Here is an 18,586-nt window from a genome sequence, read left to right as displayed (position 1 = left end):
TGCATGCTTACAAATGTTTACGTCTGAGAAAGAGAAACGGAATACATGAAAGAAAGAAAACACAACAGTCACTTTTTTATTTTTATTTTAAATGATAAAGTGTTAGATAAAAGCATAATTCTTCATTCTGAAGTTACAGAGCTCCCAAAATGAAGTGTGCTTCATGAAGCAAAGCAAAATCAAGCACAGAACTGCATAGATAATATCTTTAAATATAATATATTCTGAGGCACCCAAATGCAATTCACTATGGTCCTTTTCTTATTTTTAATATCTTTGGTGCCAACTCAAAATTTAGCATAAAAACTCTTAATCTAAGGTGTAACAGATAGCATGTGCTACACAACCCGAGTTGAGCATTGACTACAGAGTTATCTATTTACAAATACTGCCCTCCTCTGGTTGAGGCAGGGAATCTAAATTCTCTGAGACACATGGTGAGCGTTAAGAGCCTCACTGCTGTTAAGATCACAGTGAGCTGTTTTGTTGTTGTTGTTTTGCGATAATGCATCGTAAAATGAAGCTACATTATCAGCATGAGTTGTAAGATTTCTTTTTTTTCTCCACAAAAGGAATGAACTTCAATGACGAAATACCTTCAATATACACACAATCAAGGAATCTCTCAGTGCTGATGTTCTTATAAGTGCTGCGTGTGAACTGTAGGGAAATGATTAGAGTGGGAAGGGGGGAGTGCGGAACAATATGCTTTACTTTTTAAAAAGCCTGACCCTCTTCAGCATCATGACTTGACTTCCCAACAACATGTTAAAGTAATATAGGTTTATTGAATTGTTACAATTCAATTTACCATTAATAACTAACAGCACACAAAGAATATAAGATGATGTTCTTTAAACATATGGCTAATAATAGCCATATGTTGCACAGTAAAGTAAAAGGTGTAAAAAAACTTTTACTTTATGTTTACTGCAGTTCTGCTTTCTGTTGAGATGCAGAATATGGTGAAGCTCGGAGCTGCTAATGGATTGTGATAGCAGAAATTAAGTGATAACTGAAGAGATAACATTCAATTACTAAAACAAAAACCCACAATCATCTCATTTTTTCTGCACCCTTCTCCCCCTGATCATGTGTGTACAGTTTCTTAAAGAAAAAATGCAAAATAATCCACCTTTAGATAGTTCACAGCAGCTCATGGTTATCTGTGGCTCCACACCTCCAATTATCTGCATCCACCTGTGAACTCAGCCACCTGGGCCAAGTGTTGATTAGAATGAGTTAAACAGAGTCATACGGTCGATATAATCTCTTTTGTCCAGTGACCTCATACTGAAACAATCACAGTATTGAGGGACACTTTTCTTCATCTAGAGTGATGATGAAGAAATATGTTTAAATATTAAAATTGCTTTCCTCTGTCAGGTAATGGATGTTGGTCTGATATATTTGATGATGGTTTTCTGACACTATAAAAATAGCCCAAAATGCTTATGAGTCCAGATTTGATGAGAACAATTTCAGATTCAGTCGTCAGCAATGTTGATTTAAAAATACATATTAGGTATGGTGGCGATGGATGGTAATATCCTAGATGTCAATGACCCAGCTGCTATTTCTGTAACTCACCATGGTTTCCACAAACAACTGCAATGCAGTGTTGAGTCTGGCGAACCAGTTAGAGTCACTGTGTGATGGTTGGGATGCTGCGAGATCTCTTCATGATCAGACACACCTCCACGTCGGGGAGGCTGTCCTGTTTAGTCTGGGCACACCCCTCGTCTGCTGCGGCCATGTGCAGATCGAAGCGCAGTGACACCGACTTCTTCCTCAGCTTGGGATTCCCTCTGAAGAAAGAGCCCTCCCACTGCTTGATCACCTTGTCAATCTTCTCGGTCCTGGAAGGACATAGGTTCGAAGCCGTGGCAATAAAAGGTGATGTTAATGTTTTCGGTCTCTATCCGGTTTATGTGTCAAATATGTTCTGTATCTTTCATTTGAATGTGGATGTCAACTGCCGGCAGTACATTTGTTTCTCGAAAGTATTTTTGTGTGTCATGTAATCCCATGTGGAATGGGCCACTTCAATGGTACTGTGTTACAAAACTATTTTAAAATCCTTTCAGTCATTCATTTATGCTTAATGCACCTGGTTGAACAGTAACACCAGGGGGCAGTAAGAGAGAACATTTAAATTTCCTTAGATGTGACTTGGTATAGAAGCTATATCACAGAAAGTGCACAACATGCAACCAGTCTGGCACTGACTAACTGAGGATCAGGACCTAGGATCATTGTCAACCAAACCACATCCCAAATGTCTGTCTGATAAATAGAGACCCTGTCTGTGCAGAAGAGGCAAGCCCTGTATATGCAAGTGTGTCACTGCATGAACAGGGTAACCAATCAGACCAACTGATAACAGACGCAGAGCAATTCACGCTCCTTTTAGCCTGATGAAAATATCTGTCTCTTTAGCTGCTAAATGTTCCACCATGTTCACCAGCTAGCTAACTCGCTAACAGCGTCTCTCTGCTGTTTGCCGCTTGGCAGGTAGCCTACAGTGGGGTTGTTAGAGTGCGTTTGCTGAGAATAGCGGCATGCTGCGACTGGAAACAAAGTTGATAAGTGCAGCGAGAGTCAGCCAAAACAATACATTTGTCAAATCTAAACAATGCTGCGTATAGCACAGGTGAAAAGCAGAGTCGAGTAATTCTTTTCTGTGGGTTCGACACCACGAGCGACCTCTGTCATAACACAGTTACTAACATTTATTCAATTTCTAATGGAAAAAATGGACAGTTTTAACAATTAATAGTCCATACTACCACAGCAAACACCACAATGCTGTTCTGGGGTGAACATATTAATTGGGACACACACGATGTGTAGCACTCTTGCCTGTATACACACACACACACACACACACACACACACACACACACACACACACACACACACACACACACACACACAGAGAACTCTCGTTGGTGCTCTGACCATCGGGTACAATTAACCACATCTGCTGTCATTTATAACCTGCTGAAGGCTTTTACAGCGGGTTAAGAGACATCAGTGAGTAGAAAATATTGTCTAGTACCATGAATCTCAGCTCCAATATCACCAAAGATTTTGACTGTGGCTGTGATGGAAACAGCATCGATGACATGCACATTAGGAATGTTTTCAACTGTACTGGCCTGTGAGGTAGTTTTAATGGTATGGGGAACATTCAGCTGGCTAACACTGGTTCCATCAATACTTACAGATAGGTGCCTTGATGCTGGAGCATTAGTAGTAGTACGTAGTTGGTCTACCAGTAAGTAGTAGACCAACTTATTGCTTTTGACAGCATCAATAACTAATGGGAGTGTTTTACAAGGTAATGCTTCCTGTCTGACGGAAATGACAAGGATAAGGAGACAAGGAACATTCAGTTAAAAGAAATGAAATGTCCCTTGCTATCAGTAAAGAATCAATCAAGTGACAGAGGGACTTACACTGCGATCTGCTGCTCACAGACAAAGTAAATATTCTGGTTGGAGTGACTATACATGTGTAGCTCTCTTATGATATCATGCATGAGTATTGTGTGTGTGTGTGTGTGTGTGTGTGTGTGTTGCTTTTTAGATCTTTGCATTTGGCTGGTAACACCCGAAACATGACCAAAGAATTCCGCCCACGTCTCGTCCAACAATAACAGGTGTCACGCCCTGTAGATTCCACACCAGGCCTGTATCTCCACATCAAACACAACCCATGAAAGGTGGAACATTCCCATGCAGCGCTATGATGAGTTACTCATGGGAACCTGTGCGGCCAACTAAACGTTAAATGACTCGTAACTTGTTGAACGTGTAATGGTAATTCCTTTGAGAGCTTTTTACGTCTAGTCATCTGGACCAGACGTCGCCGGGGCGGGGATGAGATGGATGATTGTGTGATCGTAAACTAACGTGTCATTGAGTCAAAGCCTAAGAGATGTGAAGGTTTCAGGAGATTAAGCACGCAAGAAACTATGTTGTCCGTAGTCAAAAAAGGCATTAATCTAGGCAATGTAGCGCAGCGCTCTCTGAAGTAATTCTGTTGGTGCGCGCTACTCCAAAAGGCCTATATGTCGGACTAAACCAAAGGTGCTGACTACATGTCGGTGGGGGGAAAAACAATCAATACTTACTCAATGGTGCCGTGACCCTCAGCACTCTCCTGCACCACATTGCCCTGAAGAATCTCCTGAGTCTTCACAGTGGAGATTGGCAAGTCTTCATCTTTTTCTTGCTCTGTGAGAAGACATTGATGAGAAATCCTAACAAGATATAACTGTAGTAAGAGTATGTGTGTGTGTGTGTGTGTGTGTGTGTTACCTGTGAGTATCACAAGGCTTTGCTGTCTTTGCAGTATGCCTTTCTTTAGCCCGCTGTCTGCTGGGAGGAGTGACGGTATTTCAGGCAGGGGCTCAGACTTGGGTTCGTCTGGAGTAACTGCAGGGTCACTGAAGCCGTTCTCTAGCCCTGTATCCGTCGGCTCCTCCATGGAAAACCTCCAGGGCCGAAAACCCATTGGCTGCCCATTACGGCCCATGTATCTGCAGGCAGAAGGGCACAACATTCTGTACAGGAAATTATGACATCTATGTCCAACGGTGAGCAGGAGCCTAGAAAAGGGCTAAAAAGACCAGGGGAAGAGTTGTAAAACTCCTAGAAAAACCTGCTGGAATGTCTGACACGTCTACCCAGGCTCACTGGCTTGATGCCATCAACATTTGTGTCTCGCAGTGTGCTGGTATTCCTTTGAAGTCATTGTCATTGCTAACCTCCATGATGATAACTGAAAGAGTGAAAGTGAACAAGTTGATTCATGATCTTCTTGAAATACCATCTACTCCTCCTCGCGTCCTCCTTCTGTCCTTCTCTCATAGAGCTCTCTTTGCACTGCCTGAGGAGGACTCTGGATAAAAGATGATATAAAAGTATTGTGCACTGATCTTTTAGCATCATCTTTTGTCCCTTTCACTTGGTTAATTTGCAGACATACCCAACTCACAAACCTTTGAGCTTTTATGTGTGCAGATGCTTCAGTGAGAAAGAGTTGTTTTCACTGTATGAGGGTGGTCTCGTCTCTTTTTTTTGTCACACAGCCTTTTGTGCCTCCATTTTCTACCCACTCAGTCGCCACCCTTCTCAAATATGAACAAACAATGCAAATTTCAGATGCCACGTCCTGTCCCTCCTTGGATCAATGACATCAGTCAGCTAAATCCTGAATGAAAAGCATCCAAAGAAATTTGAAAGCACCCCAATCTGTATGTAGCCTCTATGTGTCATAAAACTAAATTACTTTAAACACTATAAAATGATAATCACATGGTTGATGCAGCCAATGTGTTAAATTGGAAAGGAGCTGAATGAGAGATGTCTACGATAATTAAAGGCCATGCCGAAAGAATGGAATATTCCCTAATAAAACAGTTTGACGATGGCAGGAAATAAGTTATGAGACCAGACCAAGACATTTTGTCTGATTCAAGACAGAGCTGCATTTCTAGGCTATGAATTGCTGGTAGAAGGTTTGTCTTTATCACTTATCGTTTATGCTTTTTTGTTTGTGCAGATAACTGGAATTTGTAATAAATTCAGTAAACTTTGACCAAACTGAAGATCTCAACACATGAAATTCTCTTTTTGACAGATATATACCCTGTTATTTGTACCATAAATGCTGCTGTAGCGAAAAATCTAAATCTAAAGGAACAAAAAAGTAATTATTTTGTTTACTTATCCCTGAAGTGGAGACATTTCTGTCTTACTCATGTCAGTGTGTGTGTAGTCTGCAATTTATATTCAGACTTTGCTATATAATATTGTGTATTAATATACTAGCCTTTCTTTTCTTTATTTGCTGCCCTGTTCATTTATTTATTTTTTTACAGTTTTTGAATATAAAGTGGCTCCATTGTTCTGGGGAAACATTTCCTGCTTGACAATAAAACCACAAAAAATGCCAACTGAATAATTTCTTCCTGCTTCCTCTAACGTTTCCTCTCCTTTCTCGGCGTCTTGCCCTAACCTGCCCTCTTCACGCTCCAGCAGACGTCGGTAAGTGCCGATCTCTCGCTCCAGCCTCATCTTGGTGTTGAGGAGCTGGCTGTGGCGCTGGCGCTGTGTCGCCAGCCCGCTCCTCACCTGCTCCAGCTCACCCTCCAGCCCAGCGATCACCTGGGAAAGGTCCTGCAGCTGGCTGGAGTACACCCGCTGAGTGTTCCGCAGGGAGCTCTCCAGGCCTTTCTCCTGAAAAACAGACCCCAGGGAGCTTTAGGATAATGACTACACAGTTATCCTTAAATTTGATTAAGCGTGTGGAAGCTAATTATGTTAGAACTTAGTCTAATAGTTATAAAAAACAAGGGCGTCATCCCTCACTGGCTTCCCACCACAAACAGTGTCAGTTGTGTTTGTTAGCTTGGTCTGGCCAAGCCCCAGGCCCTGCTGATTAATGCTACATTCTGAGCTACTAATGTATACATATTCTGTTTTTCTAAACCGGGGTGGGTTAGCCGGGGTGATACGTGATGATGTGTGATTTATTACCAAGGCATGTAGGGTCTCAATCTCCACCTGCAGTGAGTGCCACTGCCTCCTGGCCTCAGCTAGCTCGGCCCGGGCCTCCCTCAGGGCAGCGCCGCCGAGGCTCACCTGCGTCCACGCTGCCTCTTCCTGGGTGAGGAGACAGGGATCAGACATTGAAAGAGGTACAAGAACCCCAAAACCACTGCCACCATCTACAGACACACTCATTTGAACTTTTAATCCCCAGTAAACTTCATACACCTCGTGGGTGTATGAGCAGTTTTTTTCCCATTGGCACTGAGTCAGAAAGTCAGAGGAGAAGCAGCTGCAGGTGATGCTATTGGTAGTGTGTGTTTCAGCTTAGGTAAACAGACAGGAGAGCAGACACCCATACCCATGTCTGGGTGTCTGCTTGTAACAACCACAGCTGTACAAGCTGCGGTTACACTGTACAGCTGTTCGGCGCTTCACACCCTCTGTCCTCGCCCCATTCAAATGCAGTGAAGCAGTGAAGCTGTCTCAGCACAGTTCTGACAATATTTTGGAAGATAACTCAAGTTATACAAGTTATTCTCTTTCTAATGTATTACTCCAATGGTTCTTAGCTTCTGTTTCAACGCATAAAGTGTATTTCAATTAATAGGAACATTAAATGACAAGCAAATTTAGGCTGAAATCAGCTCTTCATTACTGACAACACTGGCAAACAAGATTCCTTATCTTACATAAAGTTGAATGTCAAAGGGCATTATTATCCCATCTGTCATCTCAGGCAGTGATGGATGAGACACTCATTATTTAAACTCCCCGACAAAAGTTAAAGTTACTCATTATGCAGAATGGCTCGTGTCACAATGTTATATTATTTTATATTATATTACATACTTAACATGTACTATAAGTAGCGTTTTACTAATTAATGCAGTCGAGGTGATGTCAATTTAAACTTATACTGTTGGATGGTTTGATCTATAACAATGCAACAATGCTTATTTGTTTGTACTATCATTTGTTTTGTATATAAAAGCTTGACTAATAAACTAACTATTACAATCAGATACATTTTGGAAAAAGAGAACAATTTCGATCTGAACATATTGTTACTGATTTAAAGTTTATATTATAAACCATTAGAGATATTCTAACTGAGCAAAATATAAAGGTACTCTATGTAGATTTTGACCACTAGTGTTGCTATAGAGCAATGTTTTATGAGCCCCTGTTTTGCGTGTATCGTGCATAAGTTTCAAGGCGCACATGCACGACCCAACAGTGGTTACAAATGGTTTCACACTGTTCTACTGGTCGACAGGCATTGCTATTACACTGAGAAACACAGCAATGCATCAACAAGCATAGTGAAGAGGTCTACAAGCTATAGCAACCATGGATGTAAAGAATGCAATCAGCTTTGCAAATATTTTATGTGGAAGGAAATGCATTCAACACATTCAAGGATACACTCAATGCTTTTTACACATAACTGTTTTTTGTGTACAAAAAACTTCACAGGCCACCTTTAAGTGTAAACAGGTTCACTGAACATGATTTTGTGCCTGCAAAACTAAACATGGAGAACAATATCAGGAACAAACTCCCAGATTACTGCTGCTCTCACTTCTTTTAACTCAAGGCTGAAGACTTTTCTGTTTGCTGCTGAATTATAATAAATCAAACAATTATATATTTCTTACACAGCACTGTAACCTTTATTCTTATTCTATGCTATTTTAGCTCCTTTTCTATTCTCTTGGCTTTTTTATGTTTTTTATTGTATCTGAATGTCCTTTTGTGGAGTGTTTATTTAGCACTTTGTCTCGATGCTTTTGATGTTTTATGTAAAGACCTTTGAATTATCTTGTTGCCGAACTTTGCCAACTCATGGAGGAAATAATGCAACTCTTCCCGAGAAGCACAGATTTAGTTTGTTTAATATTGTGATATAACATTGAGCTGATTGCATGTTAATATTCATAGTTCAGCACTTTTCCTTTTAAAAAGACAGAGCATTCTTTTAGATGTAAATATCATCCATGATAATTATGGACATCAAGCAGGCTTTTGACTGCAGCATTGTGTAACTCTTGTGTAACCACTGTGTTACTTTGCGGGGAAAAGAAGACGGAGAAGGTCTCATGCGAACAACAGCATTTCATAAAACCTGCTCCATTTAAGCACTGTGGTTGCTTTGCAGCGCTTGGCGAAGACACTTTATTATCGCTGTCAGACCAAAGTCATTGTTCTGTGGCAGAGGAACACTGGGATCATAAAAGGCACCCATACTGCGCCTTTTCCCGTAATAACAAAAAAGAGGACAGTTAGGCTAAAACAACAGTAGAAATGCTGCTATTACTGGATAAACAATGAAACATCTTCAAGATATATGAGAATACTCAGGTTGTAATTTGGCTCATACATTTTTTATGAAGATCAGGGATCATTCACTTAGAGAAGTAACTGATCATATGTTGTAACACAATACTGTAAAATACTGTGTAACAGTAACAAGTGAGTGAGGAGGCAATCAGGCAATAACATACACAAGCATGCAAGGCTTGAGCCCTAAACCTACAGCCTTTCACCACAGTCAACAACCACTCTGCTAAGCATTTAACTCCAGCCGAGCACAAGCATCACTCAGCCTTGCCTATGGGACAGCCTGGGGGGGGGGGTGTTGAGGGTGTGTCTGGCTGGCAGTGGGCCAGAACAACATAAGAGAGACATAAAAAAACAAAAACATGCAAGATGCAGGAGTATATGCGTACCTCCCTGAGAACTCCTCCATGTGTTCTGGATGCTGCTGCTGCCGCTCCAGAGCGACTGGGCCTGACCAAGCCGGGGGGTAGATTTGACACGGTACCCAGGCCAAGGTGTCTCTCGCCCAGGACGGGAAGTCTGCCCTGGTCACACTGCGCTCTGATTCGGTCGAGGAGCTGGGTGAGCTCCATCCCTGTGCCATCCTCCTCCTCCCCTCCTGCTACTGCTGCTGCTGTGGCCGTCGCTAACAGAGCATCGCAGGAGCCGGCCCGCTGCAGCTGCAGAGCCCGGGCTGCCTGCAAACAGCCAACCAGATGGAGCAAGACGATGGGGAGAGAAGGAGAGAGAGGGAGAGTGTAAGACAGATAAAGGGTGAGAAAGAGAGTGAGTGATGCAAAGAGTGAGAAGAGAAAAACAAGACAAGGAGGGAGAAGAAACTTGTTTGTGGATGAATAGGTGCAGAGGAGAAAAAGAGGGCAAGAGTGAGTGTGTGTATGCGTGTGTGTGGGGCAGAGAGTCCACGCAATGCAGAGGTAAGAGACAAAAGAAAAATCTGTTATTGTGCCCTACGTGTGTGCATTTGTGTGTGTAAGTGAGCATGTGTGTGCGTCTGTATGCAGGAAAAGACACTTGAAGTGAGGGAGGGAAGTATTAGTCAGCAGGAAAAAGGAAATGAGGAAGAGAGGAGGGGTGGATGAGGTCATAGTAAAGAGACAAGGCATCATTAGATGCTGTGAAATGAATCCCTTACAAATCAAATGCACACACACACATGACGCAACACTAGCGTCAGGGTTGGAAGTATAAAGTACAACAGGCTACTTATAATTCAACTGTTGTAATAACAATGATAAGTGATTTTATACTGTATTGTTCAAATACAATACATTACACACTGTTTATCATTTTATCTGCTCTTCTATAATATAACTAGTTGTCCTGGTCAGCATTAGCATCATATTAGTACCAATAACAAGATGGCAAAAGAGCAATGTCAGCTGGCGTAACACTGCATTTTCAAAAAGGACTGTGCAAAGCAAAATTAAGAGTCAACAGCTACGCTCGCAGATCTGGAAAGCTGTACTTTATTTTGGTACAATTTTTAACCAGCTTTTCCTATGATTTTGCATCTAAATGACTAAAGGGGACACATTTTTGTAAATTGGTCTGGTATTTAGCAACACTACCATGGCAGGCAGCTACTAAAAGAGCTGTTATGTAATCCTTCACTGTAATTGACCCTTTGCTAACCCACACACACACGTACACACACTGCTACTGGCATGGAGCCCACACTGTCACTAACTGCACTCCCTGAAAAAAATGCATCTAATTTTTGGGAAAATAAAAAAGCGATTTTAGAGAAAAGCACACAGAAAGGTCCTCAATAAGTGTTTGAAGGACATTATCCAGAATGTCAAACTGATTCAGCAGTGAAAACAGGTTGAAAGATAAAGATAAAGATCACAGTGTAAAAGTGAACCACCACATCACCGGGCAATGGAGACAGAAAGCAATTAAATCAAGGAACAACACTGTTCCTAGAGCTGGGTAGGTCTTTATTCACTGTTGAAATGATTATATATCAAAAGTAGCATGTGTAAACATGCTGTAAACCTTCGGTAGCTAGCGTAGCATAGAACTAGCTAACGCTAGTTAACTAGCTAACGCTAGTTAATGATGTGCTAAAACACACGCTTTTAAAGAGAAATGTAACGGACAACTTTTTAATGAGATGTACTCCCATTCTTGGATTCAAACTACCAACAAACTGGTTAAGTCAATGCAAGGATTCCCCAAACTGGCAGAGCTGGCACAACAGTATGTCTGCATTCTCGCAAAATAACATCCAAGGGGGTGTTTTCTAGGGCTGTACAGAATAGTTTGAAGCTTTATCTGTAACGTTGGGACATTCAAAATATTATTAAACATAAAACACTGAGTGCACTAGTCCACCTTCTATTCAACCTTTTCTCCCCTCCTCTCTCAAAAACAAAAAAAACACGAACATCATAGTGCTAAATCCTTGTATCTGTAATTGTCTCAGTCCTATAAAATGTATTGAATAAAAGATGAAATACATGTAACCATTTCCAAAAATGGCTAAATTCACAACATGTTTTTATTTAAGAAAATATTCTGCTTCAATCCATATTTGTTGGTGTTAAGCCTGGATTGATGGTTAATGTTACCAATAATCGATTAAAGAAAGTGCTTACAAAGGAAGACATTTTATTTCTCTGTAGGTTACTTTTCATAATGTTTTCAGACACTTGTAATAACAATCTGAGCCTGTCAGTAGCAAAAACAAGCCCGTTTAGTAGATGTTTATTGACGGTGCGGAATTGACTCTCTGCTAAGTCCTGTTATTTAGGCAGACTGGCCAATCATAGCATCAGCCAGCTCCGATGGGTCCAACCTGTGGAGCTAACATTAGCAGACATCATTACAGACGTCTTTAACTAGCATTAGCACGTCTATGCTATGCAAGCTACTGAAAACGTGTCTATTGTCACTTTAAAATAGAAAGGGTTGTAGTGTGAGACCGTGCATGCATACAGATGAAAAGATAAAGGAAGATAGACAGGCACAGTTTAAAAGGCAGAGACATGACTTTGTTAGAAAAAGGAAAAAGAAAGACAGAAAAAGATGTCATAACACGCATTTGCAGGCAGCACATTTAGTGACCTCGAACTCCTGGTGCATCTCCTGCAGATCTGACATGGAGTGCCGAAGGTCTGCCTGCAGCGTCGTGCTGCTCTGATCCGCCTTCATCTTTGACTCCCTGAGCAGAGACACCTGTTGCTCCAGACGCCCGGTGTTCCTCTCCTCAGTCTCACACCTATGAGGTGACGTCAACAGACAGGGCTTTACTGAGCCCCATTCTGTGTTTATTGTCAATCATTTAATCACGACATACATAAATAAACACAGGGAAGAAAGGGTAAAAAAGCCAAAGAAATTACATTCATTCAAATAGAGCCATTTATCAGTTTAAAGTCCAATGGAAAGTATTGACATATTCAATTCACTCAATTTAAAAGGGGATTGCTGATAATTGTAGAATTGTTCCGGGGAGTACGCTTGGTCTATGTCACTTTATCATATACATAATTAGCTCATTTACACTACACAGAAACAACAACAACACGAGTCACTCCCTTCACGAAGAATAAATTATAATCTGATGCTATCATGATGAGTTCAAATGTAATCCTGTAGAATGTAGTTTTTGGTGGGAATCCTGAATAAATACTGTTGTTTCAAGGAGATGTTTAGCACGGCAATATAAAATAGATATTATGACCTGTTTAATTTCCAAACACTAGCTCCCAGCAGCTTATAACACATGATTAAAACTGCTAATACCACGATTTGTTTATAACAATCATTTATATCCTCATCAATTGAATTGTGTTTTTACGCAATAGATATAGTATTTTTGTTGTTATTGTTGGTGTTTTTAACTCACTGGTGCAGGATCAGTACTTGGTATCAGGAAGGAAAATAGATAATAGATAATAGTGAGTATCCACTAATGGATTGAAGGTTGTGGTTTTAGCTGAAAGATCCCATTTTGGTGCGTGTCAGTGAAGGAAGGTGTTGCAGAAATCATAACTACAAGTCCAAAGGATGAAAAAGACCTTGACATCATTTAAATGTGTCATAAAAAGAGTCCAGAGTCTCACAGTCACACTCAGCAGGTCAGGAGACACATCAGGTAGAGCTGTAAATAGAACAGGTTGCCACTGTCCTTCAGGGGTTAATGGCTGACAGCGGAGGTATGGTGTTGTGGGTGTTTGTGTTGAGGCTGGTATGTGTGTGTGTGTGTGTGTGTGTGTGTGTGTGTGTGTGTGTGTGTGTGTGTGTGTGTGTGTGTGTGTGTGTCACTCTGCATCAATACATAAGTGAAAGTGCCGACGCGGCACAAAGCCCGGCCTGGATTTGTATGCAGGTTGGCTAACAGGAGCGGGAACTGGCCTGAGTCAGATAACAGACGACTGGAAAAGCATTGCAGCAGGATGAAAACAGGAAGTGTTTGGTAGTTGTTCTACATCTATGCTTCATATATTGTGATGCCTTAATGGACCAGTAATGACAATCACACGTTTTCTTCTCGCATGATACTTGTCTATCTAAAATCTGTATTTTCCTCCTCTGTGCCTGATCACTTTAGACATAAACTGTGTGAATGAGTGTACATTTTTTTGGGGATGCGACCTCATGCCTGATATGTTTAACGTTAGAGTGTGAGGAAAACTACAGCCAAATACAGCTGACCTGGCCTGGATGGCAGCAGCTCTGGACTTCATGCTGTCAGACTGTAATGCCAGCTGGGCATTCTCCATCAGTAGGTTACCAACCTGACAAAACAAAACAAAAATACAATAACATGAGTTTAGATCAGGGAAAGTACAAAACTATATGCAATTCTACAGCTTTTTCTATGAGAATGCAAGTGAAATTGGTTTAGGCTGAGACATTCGGGTGAAATCGACTGAAAACATAAAAGTAAACGACTTTATTTGAATACTGAATGTTTTATGAGCAACAAGTGATATTTTGAATTGTATGTCCTGCATCAATATATGCAGGTACTGTATTATTAATATTGTTTTATTTTGCACTTCATTATCTCTACATAATAAACTAAAAGTCCCTTTTCACAGCGGACATTTTGCCTTGTCATTGTATGAAAAAGTACAACAGGTGGAATAGGCTTGCTATCAACGACGTCTCCTTTTTCTACCATCGTAGTAATAAAAGCTTTGACGCTCGTATTGCTTGGCCTTCGGTGTTGCTGCTTGCGGCTTCCTCAAGAAACATTCATCCAAACACCTTCACACTCAACATAACGCTTCCTTGGGTCCAATACACCTGCCGTGACATAGCTGCACACATCATTTGGGTGCAAAAGCTTAAACAAACATCGACTAAGAGCAAGCTTTACATAGCAGGCCGTTAATAGAGTGCTGCAAGAATGGGTCCTAAAATCGTAAATGACTATGAGTATGAGTTAGCATTTTTACACTTCCGATATCTTCGTCTCATAGTTAATGTTTTTTTGTTTTTTGTCTGTCTGTGGTTATCACAGGTTGATGTATTTAGTTTGGGGGAAAAAACGATTCGCTTTTTGTCGAGGGAAGCAGTGCGATGATAACTTCCAGCTTGGCCTAAAGAAATACGTCCTCCCTGCAGCACTGTATTGTAGCGAGTGACAAAAGGCGAGCTGTACCCAGCGGTCCCCTCTCAATACACTACACAATGTGTACATGACAAACTCTGAATAAATATATCCCATAGATCTCTAGAGCTCGCAGTCAACACTGCACTTCCTTTGGCCCTCAGCAATACACTCGCCAAGTGTGAGGAGGATCGGATGAACGGTTGACAGACGGACAGACAGATACTCCTTCCATTTTAATTAGATTACTGTGTCATTAAACCGCAGCTGATCAAATTAGAAGAACAAGGGAACACTTGTGTATTACTAAATTAATCCACTCCCTTAAAAACTGTGATGACTCAAAGGTGTTGCACAATCCACAAAAAAACGTTTGTATTAAAATTCAGTTAGCTGACATTATTATTACAGTATCTCTTTTTAAAAAGATAATCACAACCAAGACTACATAATATATCAATTCTCTGAACTTGTAAATATTGTTCATAGCACAATAAAGTGGCTGTTACAATTCAAATGTTTTTTGAAAGTTGAAAGCGTAACAAGTAACATTCATTGATTACCTCTCAGTATGTACATAACACTGTATACATACTGTACATGGAATAAAGCTAATATCTTCAACACAGCCAACTGTATTTATGGGTTTGACATTAGCAGCAATTAGCACAATTCTTTCAAGATTCATTAGATTCTTTACAAAAAGGTGGCTCCTTGACTTTTATCTCACACTCAAAGATGCTAGCACACCCTATGACTAGACACACCCATGTTGAAGGGAAGCCAGAGAGATAACATGGAATATTCCATAACATTTACACCTCAAAGACACACTCAACAGGATGAAGATGTCTAAATACACTGTCTCGTTTTTTAGCTCTAGTGTGATGAGTAAATCTGCACTCTGACACGATCTAATATTATTGTCTTACAAGCTTAAGTCTGTGTTGAAAATAACATAATAGTTCTTAAGAAGATAAATAGAAAAGTAATCCCATAAGTTATGCATTACTGAACAATGAAACTATTAAGAGTTTGCTCATAGTCATGCGAATGCCAGCCAAAGCTCTGGAGCTATGTGACGCGGTACGCCACAAGTTATTAACATGTCTGTCAGTGTCACTTACTCATGCAGAAAGTGACTCTTACACAAGGGAGCAGTTAAAAACCATCATGTTGAGTCATGTGAAATCACCAGACCGGTTCGTATTAACATGGTCTACTAAGTGGAATGGCCTTTAAAGTAATGAAGCTATAGTGTAAGTTCGGTCAGGAAGCCTATTCTTTGGCACGCTTAGGCCTGTAGTTTGTTTCTCATACATCCTGCTCCTACTCATAATTTCCCGCTGTCATCGTCTGGGGCTGTCAATTGTGACATCATCTCTTCTCATCAGCTAGTCACATCTATACAATCACTACATTATTCGTCTATCATCTTTCAGCTGTCTCTTTTTAAATAAGCTTGTCTCTCTGCCTTTAGTATGTTTATGCTGCTGTTACGCCCGCCCCTCCACCTCCCCATCACCACTCAGTCTTCCCAGATTCATCAGCTTCATAATTTCATCAGCCTCATCATTGCTACCACCCCTCAATTACAAATCTCCTCGTAGAGTCAGAAACCTTCTGTCAAAACCTTACTACCACACATAACAGTTATCTTTACTTCATTGACTTGTCTCTCCTAAATGTATTGTTGCTCCATGGACTGACTTTTGTTACTTGTAATGCAATGCTCTGCTTTAAGAAGGTCTGTGTTGCCTGCTGCATTTTTCCATGACAAGTGACATAAAGTGTTCGGCATTCTTTCAGTGGGTGAGAGCCGGCGTCTGTCTGGCTCTCACCCAGACACAGTGACACACATTATCTGCTACTAATCCTCTGCAACAGGTTTGTTTGATGTGGAGTTACCGCTCACCTCATTGACTTACAGAACACTTTAAGTACTGACATTTTGGTCATTTACGGATTTTTCAAAATACAGATCATTCAAAGCAGCGTACTTGACCCATAGTTACGCATCGCAAATAAGCATTTCATTGCTCTTAGTTCAGTTTCAGAACAGCGTTTCTTACAGAACTAAGACATGTTTCTTTTAGCTTGATGACAAGTGAGTTTCAGTATCCCCTCGGTTTTCTATACGAAGAAGAGGTTGCCTATTCTCCCAACCCAAAACATGAAACTTGAAAATAATCAACAGCAACTTTTATAGCCTCAAACCCAGGTTTAACGTTCCAAAGAGTGTTAAAGAGTTGTTATTACATGGTGGCTTTAATCAATTAAATGTATGTTGCAAGCATTTGTCAGCAACACTAGTCTGCTGTCTTTCACAACTGCTTCTGTTGCCTGCCGGCTACTATGGCATTGAGCTGAAGTCAGGGAACATAATCTGAGCATAATCATTACACGTGAATATAAATAGTCTTGGAGCAAATCTGCAACACTTTCATATCCTTTTCTGGCAACACTTTTTAATAGTGCGAGTGACTTTGAATGATCACCTGATAGCTACAAAATCTCTAGAAACAAACAGTGTCCTACCTGAACGCGGAGCTCCTTTACAGTGTTTTCCTGCTGGGACCAGTCCCGGGAGCGTGAGGTGCTCCTGACGGACCAGTCGGCTATCTGAGCCTCCAGCCGCTGGTTGGCCTCCTGCAGCCTGTTCACCTGCTTCAGGAAGCCCTTCAAGCGAGCGTTCAGTCCCCACATAGTGTGACTGGAGTCCTGCAGCAAGTCCATGGAGACCTGAGAGAGCGCACATCCAAATGTTTACAGACGACACACACTACCAAGCGCTGACATTTCCATCAAATGACACAGCCATTGCCTATGATGGCCATAACATTTAGACTGACAGACTTCTGTTTCTTGCAGAATACATGCACAGTCCTACAAAGTTATAAAAGCAAACAGTTCGCCACCCATTTCAGATCACACGCTGCAGAGGCGTTAACCAGGTAAATGTTTACCCAGTGATACTCACTTGTGGCAACGTGGCCTTATACGAATGAAGCACACTAAGGCAGCAAAAGTCCCTCAGTCTGCTCTCCTGGTCACACTGCACCGATCCACCACTCCCTACAGATTAGCCACATTCCTCTAGAGTGATCTGGTCAACACTTTCTCCTTCCCACTGTGTCCCAGGTCATCAGCGGCAGGCCACAGAGACAGAGCAGACTGGCTGCCGTTTGCCTGCCGGTATCACCGACAGTCTGTGGTCTTCAGGGTAACCCACAACAGGGATGTTCCTCCCTGCCCCCCCCCCCCCCCCCCCCCCAGGCAGCATGTGGGAGAAGGGAGAGCAGTGGGGTAAGCGCTGGACACAGTGCTTACATCACCAGCACTCTGGGGCCCTTTGTACTGTTAGATCCAGGATTACTGAGCCGCTTTCAAACAGGCAGCAACACAAGCTGTGGAGGGAATGTTCAGGGAGACACAGTGACAGGACCTGTGTGAGTGTGTATTTGAGTGGTGCTTTAACAAGGGGTTACCAATACATGTGCTATAATTAATGTGTCCCTATACACTGATCTGAAGTCAAGTAATACACACTTTGTGCAGAGTTACCTCTTGCTCAATAACAGTCTTGGTCTGGTTTTAAAATAGCTGAGTTTGTGTCTGTCTGGGTCAAAGGTTTAATCTTCTAAATACTATAATGTTCCCTGTGTTTCAGCCATATACTTTAAGGTTTCAGCAGAGTCACATTATGGCTTCAGCGACTCTGGATTTTTTATATACACTATCTTGTAAAGCCAGCAGATGACATCACCACAGATATCAATACTGTACTGTAAATATTTAAGGTGTTATGATAAGATGTATGTTTGGTTAAGCTAGGGGCGTGACATGAAGATTGCATTGAATGTTTGACGGCACAAGCTGTGATCCAAATGTAAACAAATGGGTCGGCCCACAATTACAAAAATTAAAACCTGTAATCGTATGGCTCAGAGAATAAAACTATGCTACGACAAAATTTACTCTCCGATTCCACTAATATGAGACTTTGTAACCACCGCTGCCGTAAAAGTGGAAGTTCCAGGCTAAATGCTAAAATATAGCATCGGGGTCAGGTCACACCAACAAGTGGCACAGCGAGGTGACGTCTATATGCGCACCT

At 41.4% G+C, this 18,586-nt stretch overlaps 1 protein-coding gene across 1 annotated transcript; it reads right to left on the bottom strand.

The window, feature by feature from the left end:
• Nucleotides 1-74: 74 nt before the first annotated feature.
• Nucleotides 75-17,711, bottom strand: krt222 (keratin 222). Its single transcript, XM_079159527.1, has 10 exons — nt 17,450-17,711; nt 17,008-17,211; nt 13,566-13,648; nt 11,973-12,126; nt 9,293-9,580; nt 6,549-6,674; nt 6,028-6,248; nt 4,326-4,546; nt 4,139-4,241; nt 75-1,859 (listed from the first exon to the last, which is right to left on the bottom strand). Exons 2-10 carry the CDS (start codon nt 17,203-17,205, stop codon nt 1,646-1,648), a joined length of 1,608 nt encoding a protein of 535 aa, XP_079015653.1. The 5' UTR covers nt 17,206-17,211; nt 17,450-17,711; the 3' UTR covers nt 75-1,645.
• Between the last annotated feature and the right edge of the window lie 875 nt (nt 17,712-18,586).

Source organism: Pholis gunnellus (genome assembly GCF_910591455.1).
Source record: "Pholis gunnellus genome assembly, chromosome: 5".
Lineage (NCBI taxonomy): Eukaryota > Metazoa > Chordata > Actinopteri > Perciformes > Pholidae > Pholis > Pholis gunnellus.
The sequence above is the reverse complement of the archived record's forward strand: the minus strand, read 5'-3'. Positions and strand labels throughout refer to the sequence as shown.

Coding starts and splice junctions, on each gene's coding strand:
- krt222 (XM_079159527.1), bottom strand. CDS start 17,205: ATGGACTTGCTGCAGGACTCCAGTCACACTATGTGGGGACTGAACGCT. Junction 9,581..11,972: donor AGATGCACCAGGAGTTCGAG/GTCACTAAATGT, acceptor GGCTGTTTGCAG/GCAGCCCGGGCTCTGCAGCT. Junction 6,675..9,292: donor ATGGAGGAGTTCTCAGGGAG/GTACGCATATAC, acceptor CTCCTCACCCAG/GAAGAGGCAGCGTGGACGCA.